Source organism: Fundulus heteroclitus, chromosome 13 (assembly GCF_011125445.2).
Source record: "Fundulus heteroclitus isolate FHET01 chromosome 13, MU-UCD_Fhet_4.1, whole genome shotgun sequence".
Classification (NCBI taxonomy): domain Eukaryota; kingdom Metazoa; phylum Chordata; class Actinopteri; order Cyprinodontiformes; family Fundulidae; genus Fundulus; species Fundulus heteroclitus.
In genome coordinates, this window is record NC_046373.1 from 22,555,462 (window position 1) to 22,568,817 (window position 13,356).

At 38.8% G+C, this 13,356-nt stretch overlaps 2 protein-coding genes across 2 annotated transcripts; both read right to left on the bottom strand.

The window, feature by feature from the left end:
* Nucleotides 1-647: 647 nt before the first annotated feature.
* On the bottom strand, nt 648-9,451 carry LOC105937746 (zinc finger protein 2). Its single transcript, XM_021324908.2, has 3 exons — nt 8,584-9,451; nt 3,554-3,844; nt 648-2,090 (listed from the first exon to the last, which is right to left on the bottom strand). The coding sequence occupies exons 1-3, from the start codon at nt 9,356-9,358 to the stop codon at nt 1,258-1,260; spliced, it is 1,899 nt and encodes a 632-aa protein (XP_021180583.2). The 5' UTR covers nt 9,359-9,451; the 3' UTR covers nt 648-1,257.
* A 31-nt stretch (nt 9,452-9,482) lies between these two features.
* Nucleotides 9,483-12,562, bottom strand: LOC118556123 (involucrin-like). Its single transcript, XM_036145877.1, has 3 exons — nt 12,367-12,562; nt 9,595-9,969; nt 9,483-9,493 (listed from the first exon to the last, which is right to left on the bottom strand). Exons 1-3 carry the CDS (start codon nt 12,428-12,430, stop codon nt 9,483-9,485), a joined length of 450 nt encoding a protein of 149 aa, XP_036001770.1. The 5' UTR covers nt 12,431-12,562.
* Between the last annotated feature and the right edge of the window lie 794 nt (nt 12,563-13,356).

Sequence of the window (13,356 nt, forward strand, 5' to 3'; positions counted from 1 at the left end):
CGAGGTCTGGCTCATGAAGGAGAGAACTAGATCCCGTGTACATGCAACCAAAATGAGCTTCCTCTTGAGACAAGCCTTAAAGGCAAGGTGAGAAGCTCTGTTATCTGGGGGGAGCTTGAAGAACAGCAGCTGCTTCTCTGCATGGAAAGAGCCAGTTGAGGTGGTTCAGACATCTAATCAGGATGCCCTTGGGTGCCTCCCTTGTGGGGGGGTTTTGTTACCCAGAATCCACTGGAGGGATGATATATCCAGTCTGGCCTGGTAATGCCTAATGATTCCCCAATATGAGCTGGAGGATGTTGCTGGGTAGAAAGATGTCTGGGTTTTCCCCCTGGACCCGTTGCCCTGATCTCAGATAAGCAGAAGACAATGAAAGGATGGATGGCAGATGTGTTGTTTTCTACTTTTATTTAGCACCATCGATTTCTGACCTGCAGAAATAAATTGCTGATTAAATGCCACGTTGTGACCTCCTGACTTTAAGTTAACCATAAGTTGACTTGTCAAATAAAACCTAAAACATGCATCATGACCAGACTAAATGAAAAAAGTTACACCATCAATATCTGACTCGTTTTACAGGTAATCATGGATAAATCTAAACGTGTGCTCAAAACACGCTACCTTTAAAAAGGAAGTGAGACAACTTAGTGGTGCGGCATCAACCAGATTTTTATTCATTTTCTACTTATAACACTGAACATGAAGAGAAAACATTCATATTAAACCTGTCAGTTATGCTTTCATTTATATAAAGTGTTATTGTCCATAATTAGAACCGTGATTTTGCGTTTGTTATGAGGAAAACTCCCCAGCAGCCCAATTTGTACAACAAAACCTGCAGAATCCCCCCCCCCCCTTTACCAAGTCACTTTTGAATCAGATAATTAAATCATTTCATCAACACATTCTCTAAACTTCAAAAAACTAAACCTTCCTAAGCAAAGACAGTCTGTGAACGGGATGAAAGGATGTACATGACAAACGTCACAAGTCAGACTTGCTTTGACAGCAATGAAGTCGAGGAAGATTTACATTTAGAGGAAGACAAAAAAGGTCAAAAATCTTCACTGTTTGGTACGCTTCCCTTTAAACTAGGAAGTCAAAGTTGGCAGAAGAACATCACTTGTTTTGTTAGTGTAGTCATTATTTTCTCAGGGGTTTTTATCCGAAAAATGTGATCACTGTGTTTATTGACTATTAATCCCTCCAGCTTCTGAACAGTAAAGTTGCAAAGCACCCGGACGCTTCAGAGTTTTACGCCTTCTCGCCCGTGTGGATCCTCGTGTGGCGTGTCAGTTTTGATCTTTGCCTGAAGGTTTTTCCACAGAACATGCAGGAGAAAGGCTTCTCACCCGTGTGCACTCTCATGTGATAGGTTAAACTGCTCTTCTGGGTGAAGCTTTTGCCACAGGTCATACACGAGAACGGCTTCTCGGCCGTGTGAATTCTGGAGTGGATGAGTAAAATACTTTTGAAGCTGAAGCTCTTTCCGCAGGTGATGCATGAGAACGGCTTCTCGCCCGTGTGACCTTTCATGTGATAAGCTAAATTACCTTTCTGACTGAAGCTCTTTCCGCAGGTGACGCATGAGAACGGCTTCTCGCCCGTGTGAATTCTCATGTGTCGCGTTAAGTGACTGTTTTGAGGGAAAATCTTGCCACAAATCTTACACGAGTACAGATTCTTGAACGAGTGAGTTTTCAAGAGGCTGTTGTTTTCTTTCGGCTCTTTGTCTCTCTTTGATCCCGAATCTTCAGGATTGTTTTTCTCCTGATCCCCGTTCTCAGCGTCAGGGGTTTCCTGCGAGTCGAGCTTGTTTCGGTTCTGCTTAGTGGCGGACTTTGAGGTGTTAGTTTCGTGCTTCGACACAAGACCCTCTTCGTCCTGACTGATGCAGAGTTCCTCTTCTTCCTCTTTTATCTCCAGATGTACCAGCTCCCCCTGCTCCTCTTTTATTAGCTGATGCTCTTGTTCCTCTTGGTCCCGTGTCTTCTGCAGATGTTCTGCTTCCTCCTTCTCCAGACTGCTTTTCTTCTCCTGCTTGGATTCCTGCTGGTCATCTTTACAGGCATAATACTGATGCAGATCTGGAAGAGAAGACAGACAGAATTAAAAGCTTACAAATGTGAATAAAAGAAAGGCCTCTTCAGTTAAGTTGTTTTTCTTAAGCTCAACGTTTGTGAATTAAAATATTTTTATTAGTATGCCATAATATTTGAATCATGAATGTGATTTTCTTCCTCAATTAGTAAGTAGAAAGTCCCTACAATTAACAGAAATAAAGGCTTAAACACGTCAGCCTGTGCGAAATTAATAGATGTTTTTCAATAAATTAACCATGTAGTCAGTATTTATATGAAACGTATTAACACAATTACTGAGTTTTGAATCAAATCACAATTATTGCAATTACAAGATTTGAAATATTTGTACGTGTTTTACCAAAAACTGACATATAATGCATAGGCGTACTCATAGCTTGCTGCATATAAACTGCATTGTGAGATCATCTAACAGCAGGAGGCTGCTCAGTGACAGGGTTATGATAAATAACCTCTTATTATCCTATAAAGAAAACCACACAAACACAAGTTTAGACTTTTCTTTTGTGGGGGATATTTGTGGGGGATATTACTTTTGAGCTTGACTGTAGGTCTCACATTCCCCTACTCATACCTCAGTTTAATACGCAGCTTTAATTTGTTGTCTCTTTCTGCCCTCCTAGCTGTCATCTTAGGTCGTTCTTTCTTGTCTCCTCTGCTTTATCTCTTTCCCCTTAATAACACAGGGGGTTATAGGGAAAAAATGTTTGTAAGCATGGAAAACGTATACAGGAAGACATTGAACTACCTGCGAGCTTAACAAAACCTTCACATTGTCGTATTCTTACCTTAGATCAGGACATTGTTTACCGTCCCTTTTAACCCTACCATACTTTTAATATCCCAACCCACAGATTCTCCCGTCACACAACACTTGTTGTCTTGGTATAATTTCCAATACATTTATTATTTCTGGCTTTTTATTCAGCAAGAAAGAAAAAAAGTATTGTTTAAACCAACTTATAAAAAACTTGCTGTTGCCTATTGTTATTATATGCGCCATTGAAGCTGCTGCTTTTATACAGCCACTTCAGTAAAACGTTTGTTGTTACTTCAACTTCTACATAAGTTACTTTTAACGCCTCTCATCTGAAACAAGAAAAAAAAAACGTGATGCCAGGGATAGATGCGCTGGTTTCTACGGTAACGTTGCCACCCCCAATATGGCGGACGCGCTGACGTATCGTGCCTCCTGAACAACGAAGCCAATGTGGCGTCCGTGCTCCCATGTCTGTGGGCTTCGCCGTATTTTCTGGGAATGGGGGGCTGGCTTGGCCGCAGCGAACGGGCCCGAAGTCGCATTTAGTCGATTTACTGCAGTTTTAGAAACGGAGACTTTAAACCACAGCCACCATATGAGATTAAATTACCTAAAACAGTGAGAAAATGCATTGATCCCGCTGTTTTCCCCCTGCATCTATTCGTGAAATCCAGCAGTCTGTGCTTACCATCGATCTCTTCCTCGGACTTGATGATGACTTCTTTAAACTCGGGGAGTCTGTCCTCTTCGGCAGTCTCCTGCTCAGTAATAAACGCTCTCTGAGGCTGAACCGAGGACATTTTTACTGCAGATACTTGACCAGTCTGCCTAAAAACCAGAACCAGCCTTCTAGCAGCCTCAGAAGCAAAGCTAATGCTGCCTGTCAGCGCTCTGTTTGGGTCTCCCGTGTTGCTCCCAGTGACGCTCTGGAAGAAACCGTAAACTAACTTTTGTTCCGCTTTGCTGAAGCTAAGGAAGACTTGGAAAGGCAGTGTACAATTAAAATTATTATATCATTGAGCAAAAAATAGCAGTAGGCTATATCAGGTGAAAAGGCATTACTTACATTTTGTCACGTCTAGACGCGTTTGATTTAAGAGAAAAGTGGAACTCTGGATAGTTTTAGATGGGGAAAAATAAAAATCCTAATAACTGAAAATTGATCATGCCTTTCAAAAGCTGATGATCCGGTTCTTTTGAATGTTTTGATTGTAGCTGATTTTAAAAGCATTACACAGGGCTTTTGCAAAAAAAAACAACTGAAATATTTCTTCTATATGTCATTTTTTGACACATTTAGGTGTTTATGATATATATCTATAGATCTATCTATCTATCTATCTATCTATCTATCTATCTATCTATCTCTATATATATATCTATATATCTATATCTATATCTATATATATATATATATATATATATATATATATATATATATATATATATATATATATATAGATAGATATATATCAAACACACAAGCAAACACACAAACAGGCAAGAACAATGATTACAGGGTTTTTTTTCATTATAGATTTCAAGAGAGTTAAAAAAATTAAAAGATGAAGATTCAAAAGTTTGTATGAAGTAGTTGTCACACACACACACACACATGATATATATATATATATATATATATATATATATATATATATATATATATATATATATATATATATATATATATATATATATACATATATATATATATATAATAATGTGTGTATATTTGGTTTAATTTCACCTGCCTCACCCTGTGGAAAAAATAAATAGCTTACATGAAAGTTGTCAGACATAATAAAGTAAGCTAAAATATCTCAGATTGAAAGACTCAATGTATCATTCATTTTTGACAAATGCATTTTTAACCATTAAGTAAATATCAAGTTTTCAAGAGGGCGTGTAGTAATTTATTGTAAAGTTGCAATATCTACTGTTGGCAGAGAAAAATATAGATTTGCAACGTTGCTATTTTGGAATCCTGCAGTCATACATTTTATATTTTAAAGCCGTGGGATGTTTACATGAGTTCATCACAGCTTTCCTTTCTCAGTTAAACTGAGATTCTTCCATACGCTTTGAAACTCTCTGAAAGAGCAGGTACCAGTAAGGAAAGAGTTGTCAAACTGTACTAGTAAATAATCAGCAAACAACCGTGTTTCATCTTCTAGCCCTCCTCCATTTTCTCTTTTTCTCATTGTCTGTTAATGTTGTCTCTGTGATTCTACCAGAGGTTCAATACTAATGTTGAACCTCTGTAGGGCGACTGTGGCTTGATGGGTTGAGTAGTTGTCTGGCAATCAAAAGGTTGTGAGTTTGATTCCAGCCTCCCCTTGCCACATGTTAATGTGCCCCTGGGCAGGGCACTTAACCCCAAATTGCCTACCGAGCTGTGTTTTGGTGTATGGGGAGTGTTGTCCTTGTGGTTAGAGCAGCACGCTTGCACTCAGAGAAGGACGAAGTACCTGGTTTGATCCCTAGCGCCTGCACTCTGGGTCCCTGAGCAAGACCCTTAACCCCAGATTGTTCCCCGGGTGCCACACATGGCAGCCCACTGCTCCCCAAGGGTGATGGGTTAAAAGCTGAGAACAAATTCTGAGTAATAACAATTAATTTTGATTTGTGATTGGATTTCTGTAGAATATGTTTATATTCTACAGAAATATAAACTAAGGAAATCAACATAGACGTGTTGTTTGTATTTTCTGTTTGATATTGCGTTTGGGGTGATCTTGATGGCTCCAATCATACCTGGAAATAAATCTTGTTAATCTAGTTTAAATCATTTATGTTTCTACAAAACTCACTCCAAAAAACATACAAAAATTTTAGCCATATTTCCATAAAATAATGTACATTTTGGATGTAAATTAATCCCTCTTTCAACAAGGTCTATGAAAACAAGAAAGATGTTTTTTTGTTCACACTGACCTTCAAATAATCATCTGAAATGTTCGTTATTTACATGATTCTGTGCTTACCGCCAGCATTTATCTGGTGTTTGGCTCACGCACAATAAAAAGCTCTGCACATGTTCAGCTAACATCTGAGCCTGGATCCATCCATTCCATATCTTTACATTTCTAGTGGCACCGTCGACCCGTCAGCATTCTTCCTTTCCTAATAGATCTTGAAGCTTTCCAGCGAACCAGGATCAATCAGGGATCTTGAAAGGATTCAAAAGCCCCAACGTCAGACTGTGAAGCAGAATTTCCTTCTTAAGTGGAAACACTCCAAAAAGTCTTTAAAATTTTCTTGTAAATATTAGACAGAGCTTCATAAATGTGTTTCCAGAAGTCAAACAGATAAGGACATCATAACTTCCTATGACTGGCATCCCTGGTTATCGGCTGACTGTTTGTCATGGGGCTACTTAGTAAATGTGCCTATAAGAGAAATAAATAAGGACAAATAAGAGAGCCCTGTCTTTTGTAATAGTTGTGGAAAAAAAATAGTATGGTTGAAAACATTTTAAAGAATCTTTGAAGTAGCTTTTTCAAACATCCTTGGTTTATTTTACACGTAAATAATTTTATGTTCACAAAGCAAGCCATCAGATTTATTAAAAACGTTACCAGTCAAAAAACATTAGCCTCCATCTTGAATGGATTTGTAATTTTTGTCTACTTTTAGCTGGATTACAGACTGTCATTTTGTTGTTGTAGTTCTCAACTAATCTGTTGTTTCCTGAGGAATCCCAGCCCATTGTTCTTTGGCAAACCTCTCATGCTCCTTCAGGTCCTATGACCTTCTGGACTGAAGCTTTGTCTTCAGGCCAGCCAACAGATTTTCACTGGGATTCAGGGCAGATCAGTCAGTGATCTTTACTTTGGACCTCTGGAGGCAGTTCCTCATCAGCAGTGATGACAACGAAACACCCAACTCCTTTGTTCTGCTGACAACTTTAGGGTTTCTTTCATAATATCTTCGCCTTTTTACATCGCGATTCCCTCAACCTTCACAAAATTTCATATTCCAGAACCATTGAAGCCACCAACATTTTTCACAGTGGGGCCTCTCCCTTATTTCTCCTGAGAGAAGCAAAGTCTCTACTCGGAATATGGAAATCCCGACGGCAGATTGGAAAAAATCAACTATAACGCCACTGAAATCGGACTTTCCCCTCGGAAATTCTGAGAAATGTATTAAGACCAAATGTGGGATGAATATTCTACAAAACACAGTTGTAAGAGTGTGTTAAAATTAATGTTACATGTAGCGGCTGCAACTTTGAAGCAAACAAATTAAGAGCGGTGTTTGCATGTTGAACGTGCAGTTTTAAAGACTTAATACGAACAAAACAACAGCTTCCCTGGAATTATTTTGGAATCCAGACTCCTCCGTCTGGAATGAAATGCAACATTACAGAGGTGTGGAAAAAGAAGTACAGACGTGCACAGATTTATCCCGTTTTTCCTCTTTTTGTTAAACTTAAATCATGAAGTCAAACTGTTTTTAGTATCAGACAAAGAAAACTTGAGTGAACACAAAAAATATATATTTTGAAATTATGCAGAAAGGTAAAAAGCTATCCAAACCAACCTGGGTCTTGGCAAAAACCACTTCTGACCAAAAAGAACACAAAGACCAATCTCGCAAGACCCTTTAAAACATATTTTGTGAGAACAATAAAAAAAAATTTAAAAAATCATAAAACTAGCAAATGTTGTTCTGCTGCATTTGTGTGGGGTGGTCTGGAGATACTTCTGCTTCTTGAGGACTTGGACGATCTGTTGTCAATTAATGCAGAAAAAACAGAAGAAGAATATTAAGCTGTTAGTTTGTGACCTCAAGCTCAAGCACAGTAAGGATAATGATCACAACAACACCAGCAGCTCCACTTCTGAATGACTAAAAAGAAAGAGAATGAAGGTTTTGGAGTGGCCTCGTCAAAGTTTGTGCTTAAATCCAAATAGGATGATGTAGCATGACCTGAAACACGCTTTTCCTGATTGAAAAATTAAAACACTTCTGCCAAGATGAGAGAAGCAAGTTTCCGACACCAGATGGTCACGTTGGTTTGGATAACTTTTGTCCTTTAATAAATGAAATAATAATTCACTTGGATCAGTTTTTGTTTGCTTTTATTATTTTTTGTGCAACAACAAAAACTAAGTACTAATCTGTGAGGTGAGGAGGAAAACACTTTATTACAGCTCTGTGAATTGTTCTGCACACAAACCCCACCCGGAGATCGGCCAACCTGCTTACAGAAACACAGAAGAGATAACCCCTGCTGCGACCTACCAGTCCAACGTCTCCTTCAGCCACCCCAGCCTCCTCCACCTACCATCCGAGCCTGTAAAATTAGCAAGAAAGGTTGTTTCTACTATTCAAGCATTGTTTGCCCCGCTCCCCCAAGCCTTAGAGAATAACCCTAAAAAAAATCCTGTATGGCATGTTCTACTCTCACAAGCATTAACAGTTAAATAACATGCAATCAGTTATTAATGACCTCAGCTGAAAAATAAGAACTTAGTATTAAGTAAATGGGGAGTATATTTGTTTTAAATATACATAAATTACTTTTTAAAAGCCCAAGTATTGACAGTTTTTTTAAATGTCAGTACTGCCATTATGTACTGTTCCATATAAAACATATAAAACAACTGAGAGCCACTGTTTTATTCTTATTTAGCGTTAGCAGTGTGGTTTGATTAACTATACTCCAGGTTCTCTGCCTTCGTGTTTTCTATGATTCACAAGCTTAAATAGTTTGACGTGTGTGAGTTCCCATGTGAAACTTCAGACTGTGCCTGCCGCTGAAACACTTTCCACAGGTCTGACAGGAGAAAGGCTTCTCCCCGGTGTGCGTCCTCATGTGATCCGTCAGGTGGCTGCGCCGTGAGAAGTACTTCCCGCACACTTCGCACGGGTATGGCTTCTCCCCCGAGTGCGTTCTCATGTGAACAGTCAGTAGGCTGCTCCGAGAAAAGGACTTACCGCATAGCCCACACGGGTACGGCTTCTCACCTGTGTGGATTCTCATGTGGACGTTTAAGGCGCTGTTGTGGGTGAAATGCTTCCCACAGGTGAGACATGGGAACGTCTCCCCCGTGTGAGTTATCATGTGAACATTCAAGTGGCAGCTCCGGGAGAAACGCTTCCCACACACGCCGCAGGGATACGGCTTCTCACCTGTGTGGGTTCTCATGTGGACGGTTAAAGCGCTGCTTTGAGTGAAACTTTTCCCACAGGACAGACAAGGGTAAGGCTTCTCGCCGGTGTGTATTCTCATGTGGGCAGTCAGGCTGATTTGCCTGGTGAAACCCTTCCCACAGGTCGCACATGAGAAAGGCTTCTCACCTGTGTGGGTTCTCATGTGACGAGTTAAATCGCCGCTGTCGTTGAAACCTTTACCGCACACTTCACATGGATACGGCCTCTCGCCCGTGTGGGCTCTCATGTGACGGGTTAGATTACACCTCTGAGTAAACGTTTTTCCACAGGTGAGGCACGTGAAAGCCTTCTCGCCTGTGTGAGTTCTCATGTGATCGTTTAGGTAACTGCTGAGTGTAAAATATTTATTACATACTTCGCAGGAATAAAGGTTCTCATCTCGTGTTACTTCTGAGTCTTCTGGACTGCTCCCTTCAGGATTCTGGTTCTCAGCTTCAGGAGAGTCCTGAGAAATACGTTGGTTCCTGATTGGTTCTGGTTCACCATGGTCTCTTTCTTCATAAGAATTGGTCTCATGCTTCAGCAATGCTTCCTCCTCATCCTCACCAATACCAATTTCTGTCTCTTCCACCTTAACCTGCAAAATTTCAAGTTCCTCGTGTTCTTCTTTTGTCTGTTGATGTTGTTGCTCCGCCTGGTTCTTGGGTTCTCGTTCCACCTTCTCTGCTGTCACCTGTAGATGTTCAAGTTGCTCCTGGTCCTGCAGAATGTGCAGTTCCACCTGTTCTTCTTTTATCAGTTGATGGTGTTTAGTTATACTCAGCATTTCCTGCTTCTTCTTGTTATCTGTCATCTGCGGCGTTGTGAGTTCATCCCATTCTTCTTTTATCTGCACAGGTTCTAGTTTCTCCCGGTTCACTTTGAGGTTCCCGTCTTGATGATCTGTGAAATTCTCCTCCTTCCGAACATGTCGCGGACGGTCTGGACAGGTTAACAGACAAAGGAACAATGTTATGAGTTATTGTGTGACCTGGATTGTAGAATATGGATTTTGGTACCACTTTACAATAAGGCTCCCTTTACAGAGGCGTATAAATGGTTTGTAGACATATTATAATTTATTCTGTAAACACTTCATAAATCATTAATAGATGTTTATTATGCATTAATGAATTGCCAAATAGTGAGCCAAATCAATTGCTGGCTAAAATGTTTCAAATTCTATATATTTCATCAAGAGTTTTTATATTAAATATTTTAGCCTGAAGTGCAATCTTGTAAGCTCAATAAGCATTTGTGGACATAATTCTGTACCGTGTAATTCTCAACTTTATCACTGCATTATAAACATCCACAACCATCAAAGGCAGCCTTATTGTAAAGTGTACACCATGACACAAAGCATTACGTGGTACAGAATAATGTTTTAAAATGCTTGTTGAGCTTCCAACGTTGTACGTTAGTCTGAAATATTTAGTAAAGCATCTCAAGATGAAATATATATAATTTCAAATGTTTTAGCCAAATATAGATTTTGCTCACTATTGGGCAAGAAACCGGTCAGTTTTTTTCTATTTTGTATCTTTCTCATCCTTTATTAATGTATAATAAACAGTTAATGATTTATAAAGTGTTTCCAGATTAATTAATAACATATCTACAAACCATTTATAAGCCTCTATATAGGGAGCCTTATTGTTAAGTGGTACCGATTTTTATCTACACACCCAATGTCACTGTGCTGCAAAAAGTACTGATGGGTTTTGGGGCTTTTGCAGCAATCAGAAACTGATTTTCTTCCTCAATAAAAACTTTGAGTTAATATGGAAATCCAAATTTAGAGCAGAAAAGATATGTATCATATAATATCCGGATATTTCGAGATGTGTTTGCCCGGCAGCTGCCCTTTTACAGCATTTTAACTCTATGATGTGTTTAAGTCAAACTGTATATTAGATTACTTCTAATTAAAATAACACCAAAATTATTGAACATTTCTTTACCATTACTGTCATTAAAACGTTTGTTTCCACTAGTAAGTGCTCTGATTACACATTTTTGTATTTAAGTCCCTGATGAATTGTCACAAACCAAGGCTATGAACATAAAGAAAAACATTTAAATGGGACCTACTAATTTCTTAGTTGTATTAAGCTCTTTGTATTTTTTATTTTTAGTAAATATGATATCAAGATATTGTAAAATGTTGACAGAGACAAAGTCTACCAAACTGAACATATCTTCACACCACATGCAGAGTGCAATAATGATCAAATATGATCCTGATCCTAGGGTGCTGAGGTCCATTGTCCCGGAGCCCGTCCCCAAACTGCTGCAGTGACAAAGTCTTGCTGTTAAAACGTGTGTCCTTTCTTAGTTATTAGTCTAGGCCGTGTGGGTTTTGTCTGATTGTTTACTTTTATTATTATATGTAGTTTTTTTTCTAAGTGATTCGTACACATATCCATACAATATCTATACCCGCTTATCTATGCAGGGTCACCGGGGGTGCAGGTGCCTTTCTCCAGTGGTGGTACACCCTGGACAGGACACCAGTACACATATAGTACACATATAACTCAATGAATTAAGAATATCAGCAAAACATTTATTTCAGTAATTCAGTTCAAGAAGTAAATTAAATATAGAATATAGAATAATCACAGAGAGCTATATTTAAAATGTATATTTTTGTTAAACTCTGCAAAGTTTTGGGTTTTCACTAACTGTAAGCCATTAGCATCAAGCTTAGTAGTAATAAAGGGTTTAAATACATCTATCTGTGTGTCTGTATATCAGTTTTAGCTTTTGAATTACTGAACAAACTTTCTGATGATATTGTAATTCATATTTATAGATGAATTGGCATCATTCACACCGCCTTTAACTGGTTTCATTTTTAACTTGCTGGCACACCTCAGGTTAAGAGACTGGGTGTCATCCTTTGATTGCCAAAGAGGATGACACCTCTGTGTATATATATATATATATATATATATATATATATATATATATATATACTGTATACAAACACACACACAGCTATGATTCTGAAGCAACCATCCCCACTGTCATGTAAACTGATCCATCTTGCTGTAGCTGTTACAAATTACCCGATTTTAACACCGTCACTTCATCCCTGTTGTCTCACCTTTCCAGACGTGACAGCAGTTTAATTTACATTTACTAATCATCGTTCTGAATCTGGATCCAGATGAAAATAAAGAGCACGGCTGTTTTTTTGTAAAAGCAGCCATGAGGTTGGGGATGTTTGCTTAACGGATCTCCAAAAAAAATCTTTAAATACCTCTACAACCCAAAAACCGCGTCCCGTTTTCTTGGATCCTGCCTATCACCAGTCGCTCCGGTGTTACCAACCTGTTCCGCGGCGGGTCATCTGGGGTCTCCGGGTGAGACCCCGCAGCTTGCGGTCCGGGTCCATTTCCTGTTCGGCAGCTGCGGCCCGGTCTCTCAACGAGACCGAGATCAAGTTGTAAACACTCAAACTTTCACCTCAGACTGAAAACAAGCTAGCTCTGCTCACAGGAAGCCGGTTCCCAACGTTGCTCTCTCACTCTGGCAGCCCGGGGGAAACTTGTAACACAACTTTTCGTTCCGCTTCCAGCTCAGAACAGGAGGGCAGAGAAAGCTAAAAACGATCACTGAAAGGATGGAGATTTCTCTGAACACATGTAAAAAATGGAGAAAATATAAACATTAAATGTTACTTTAAATTGATTAATTAAATAATTTAAAGATTGCTCTCTACCTCCGTTGAAAACATGGACCTGTAAGGAAAATCAATTAAGAAGTACTAAGAAAATTGTCAATCCCTTTTGAATAACAAAACAAAGATAGTAACATCCGATTAATTATTAAAGATGTACATGAGTGCATGATGTATTAAAAGCCATCAGCTCATCAAAATATGACATATTTAATATATCATATATCATGCTTAATTTAGTTTTTAGTAAAGCCCTTGTGATAAATAGCATTCAATATGATTCTGATAAGTAATAATGATGTGTGCAGGTGGCAGGGTGTGAATTTTATAAGTTTGATTTCTTAGGTTACTATGTTGCTCTGTGTTGTGATGTAAATATATGGGTCCTTGATTATAAGCTGTAGAGCTTCAAAGGTGGCCCTTTTACAAACTGTTCATCATTAATTGTACAACATAAGTATTTATATAACATATTTTTGTAAATATGAATGAAATGAATTGTTAAATAATTACGGACAATCCTGAACATCCTCTTCATGACATTGTCATTAGAAAGCAGAGTCTCTTCAATCAAAGGCTTCTGCAGATTGATTGTAACATGTACCGCTACAGGAGATCTTTCCTGCCCACAGCCATCACCA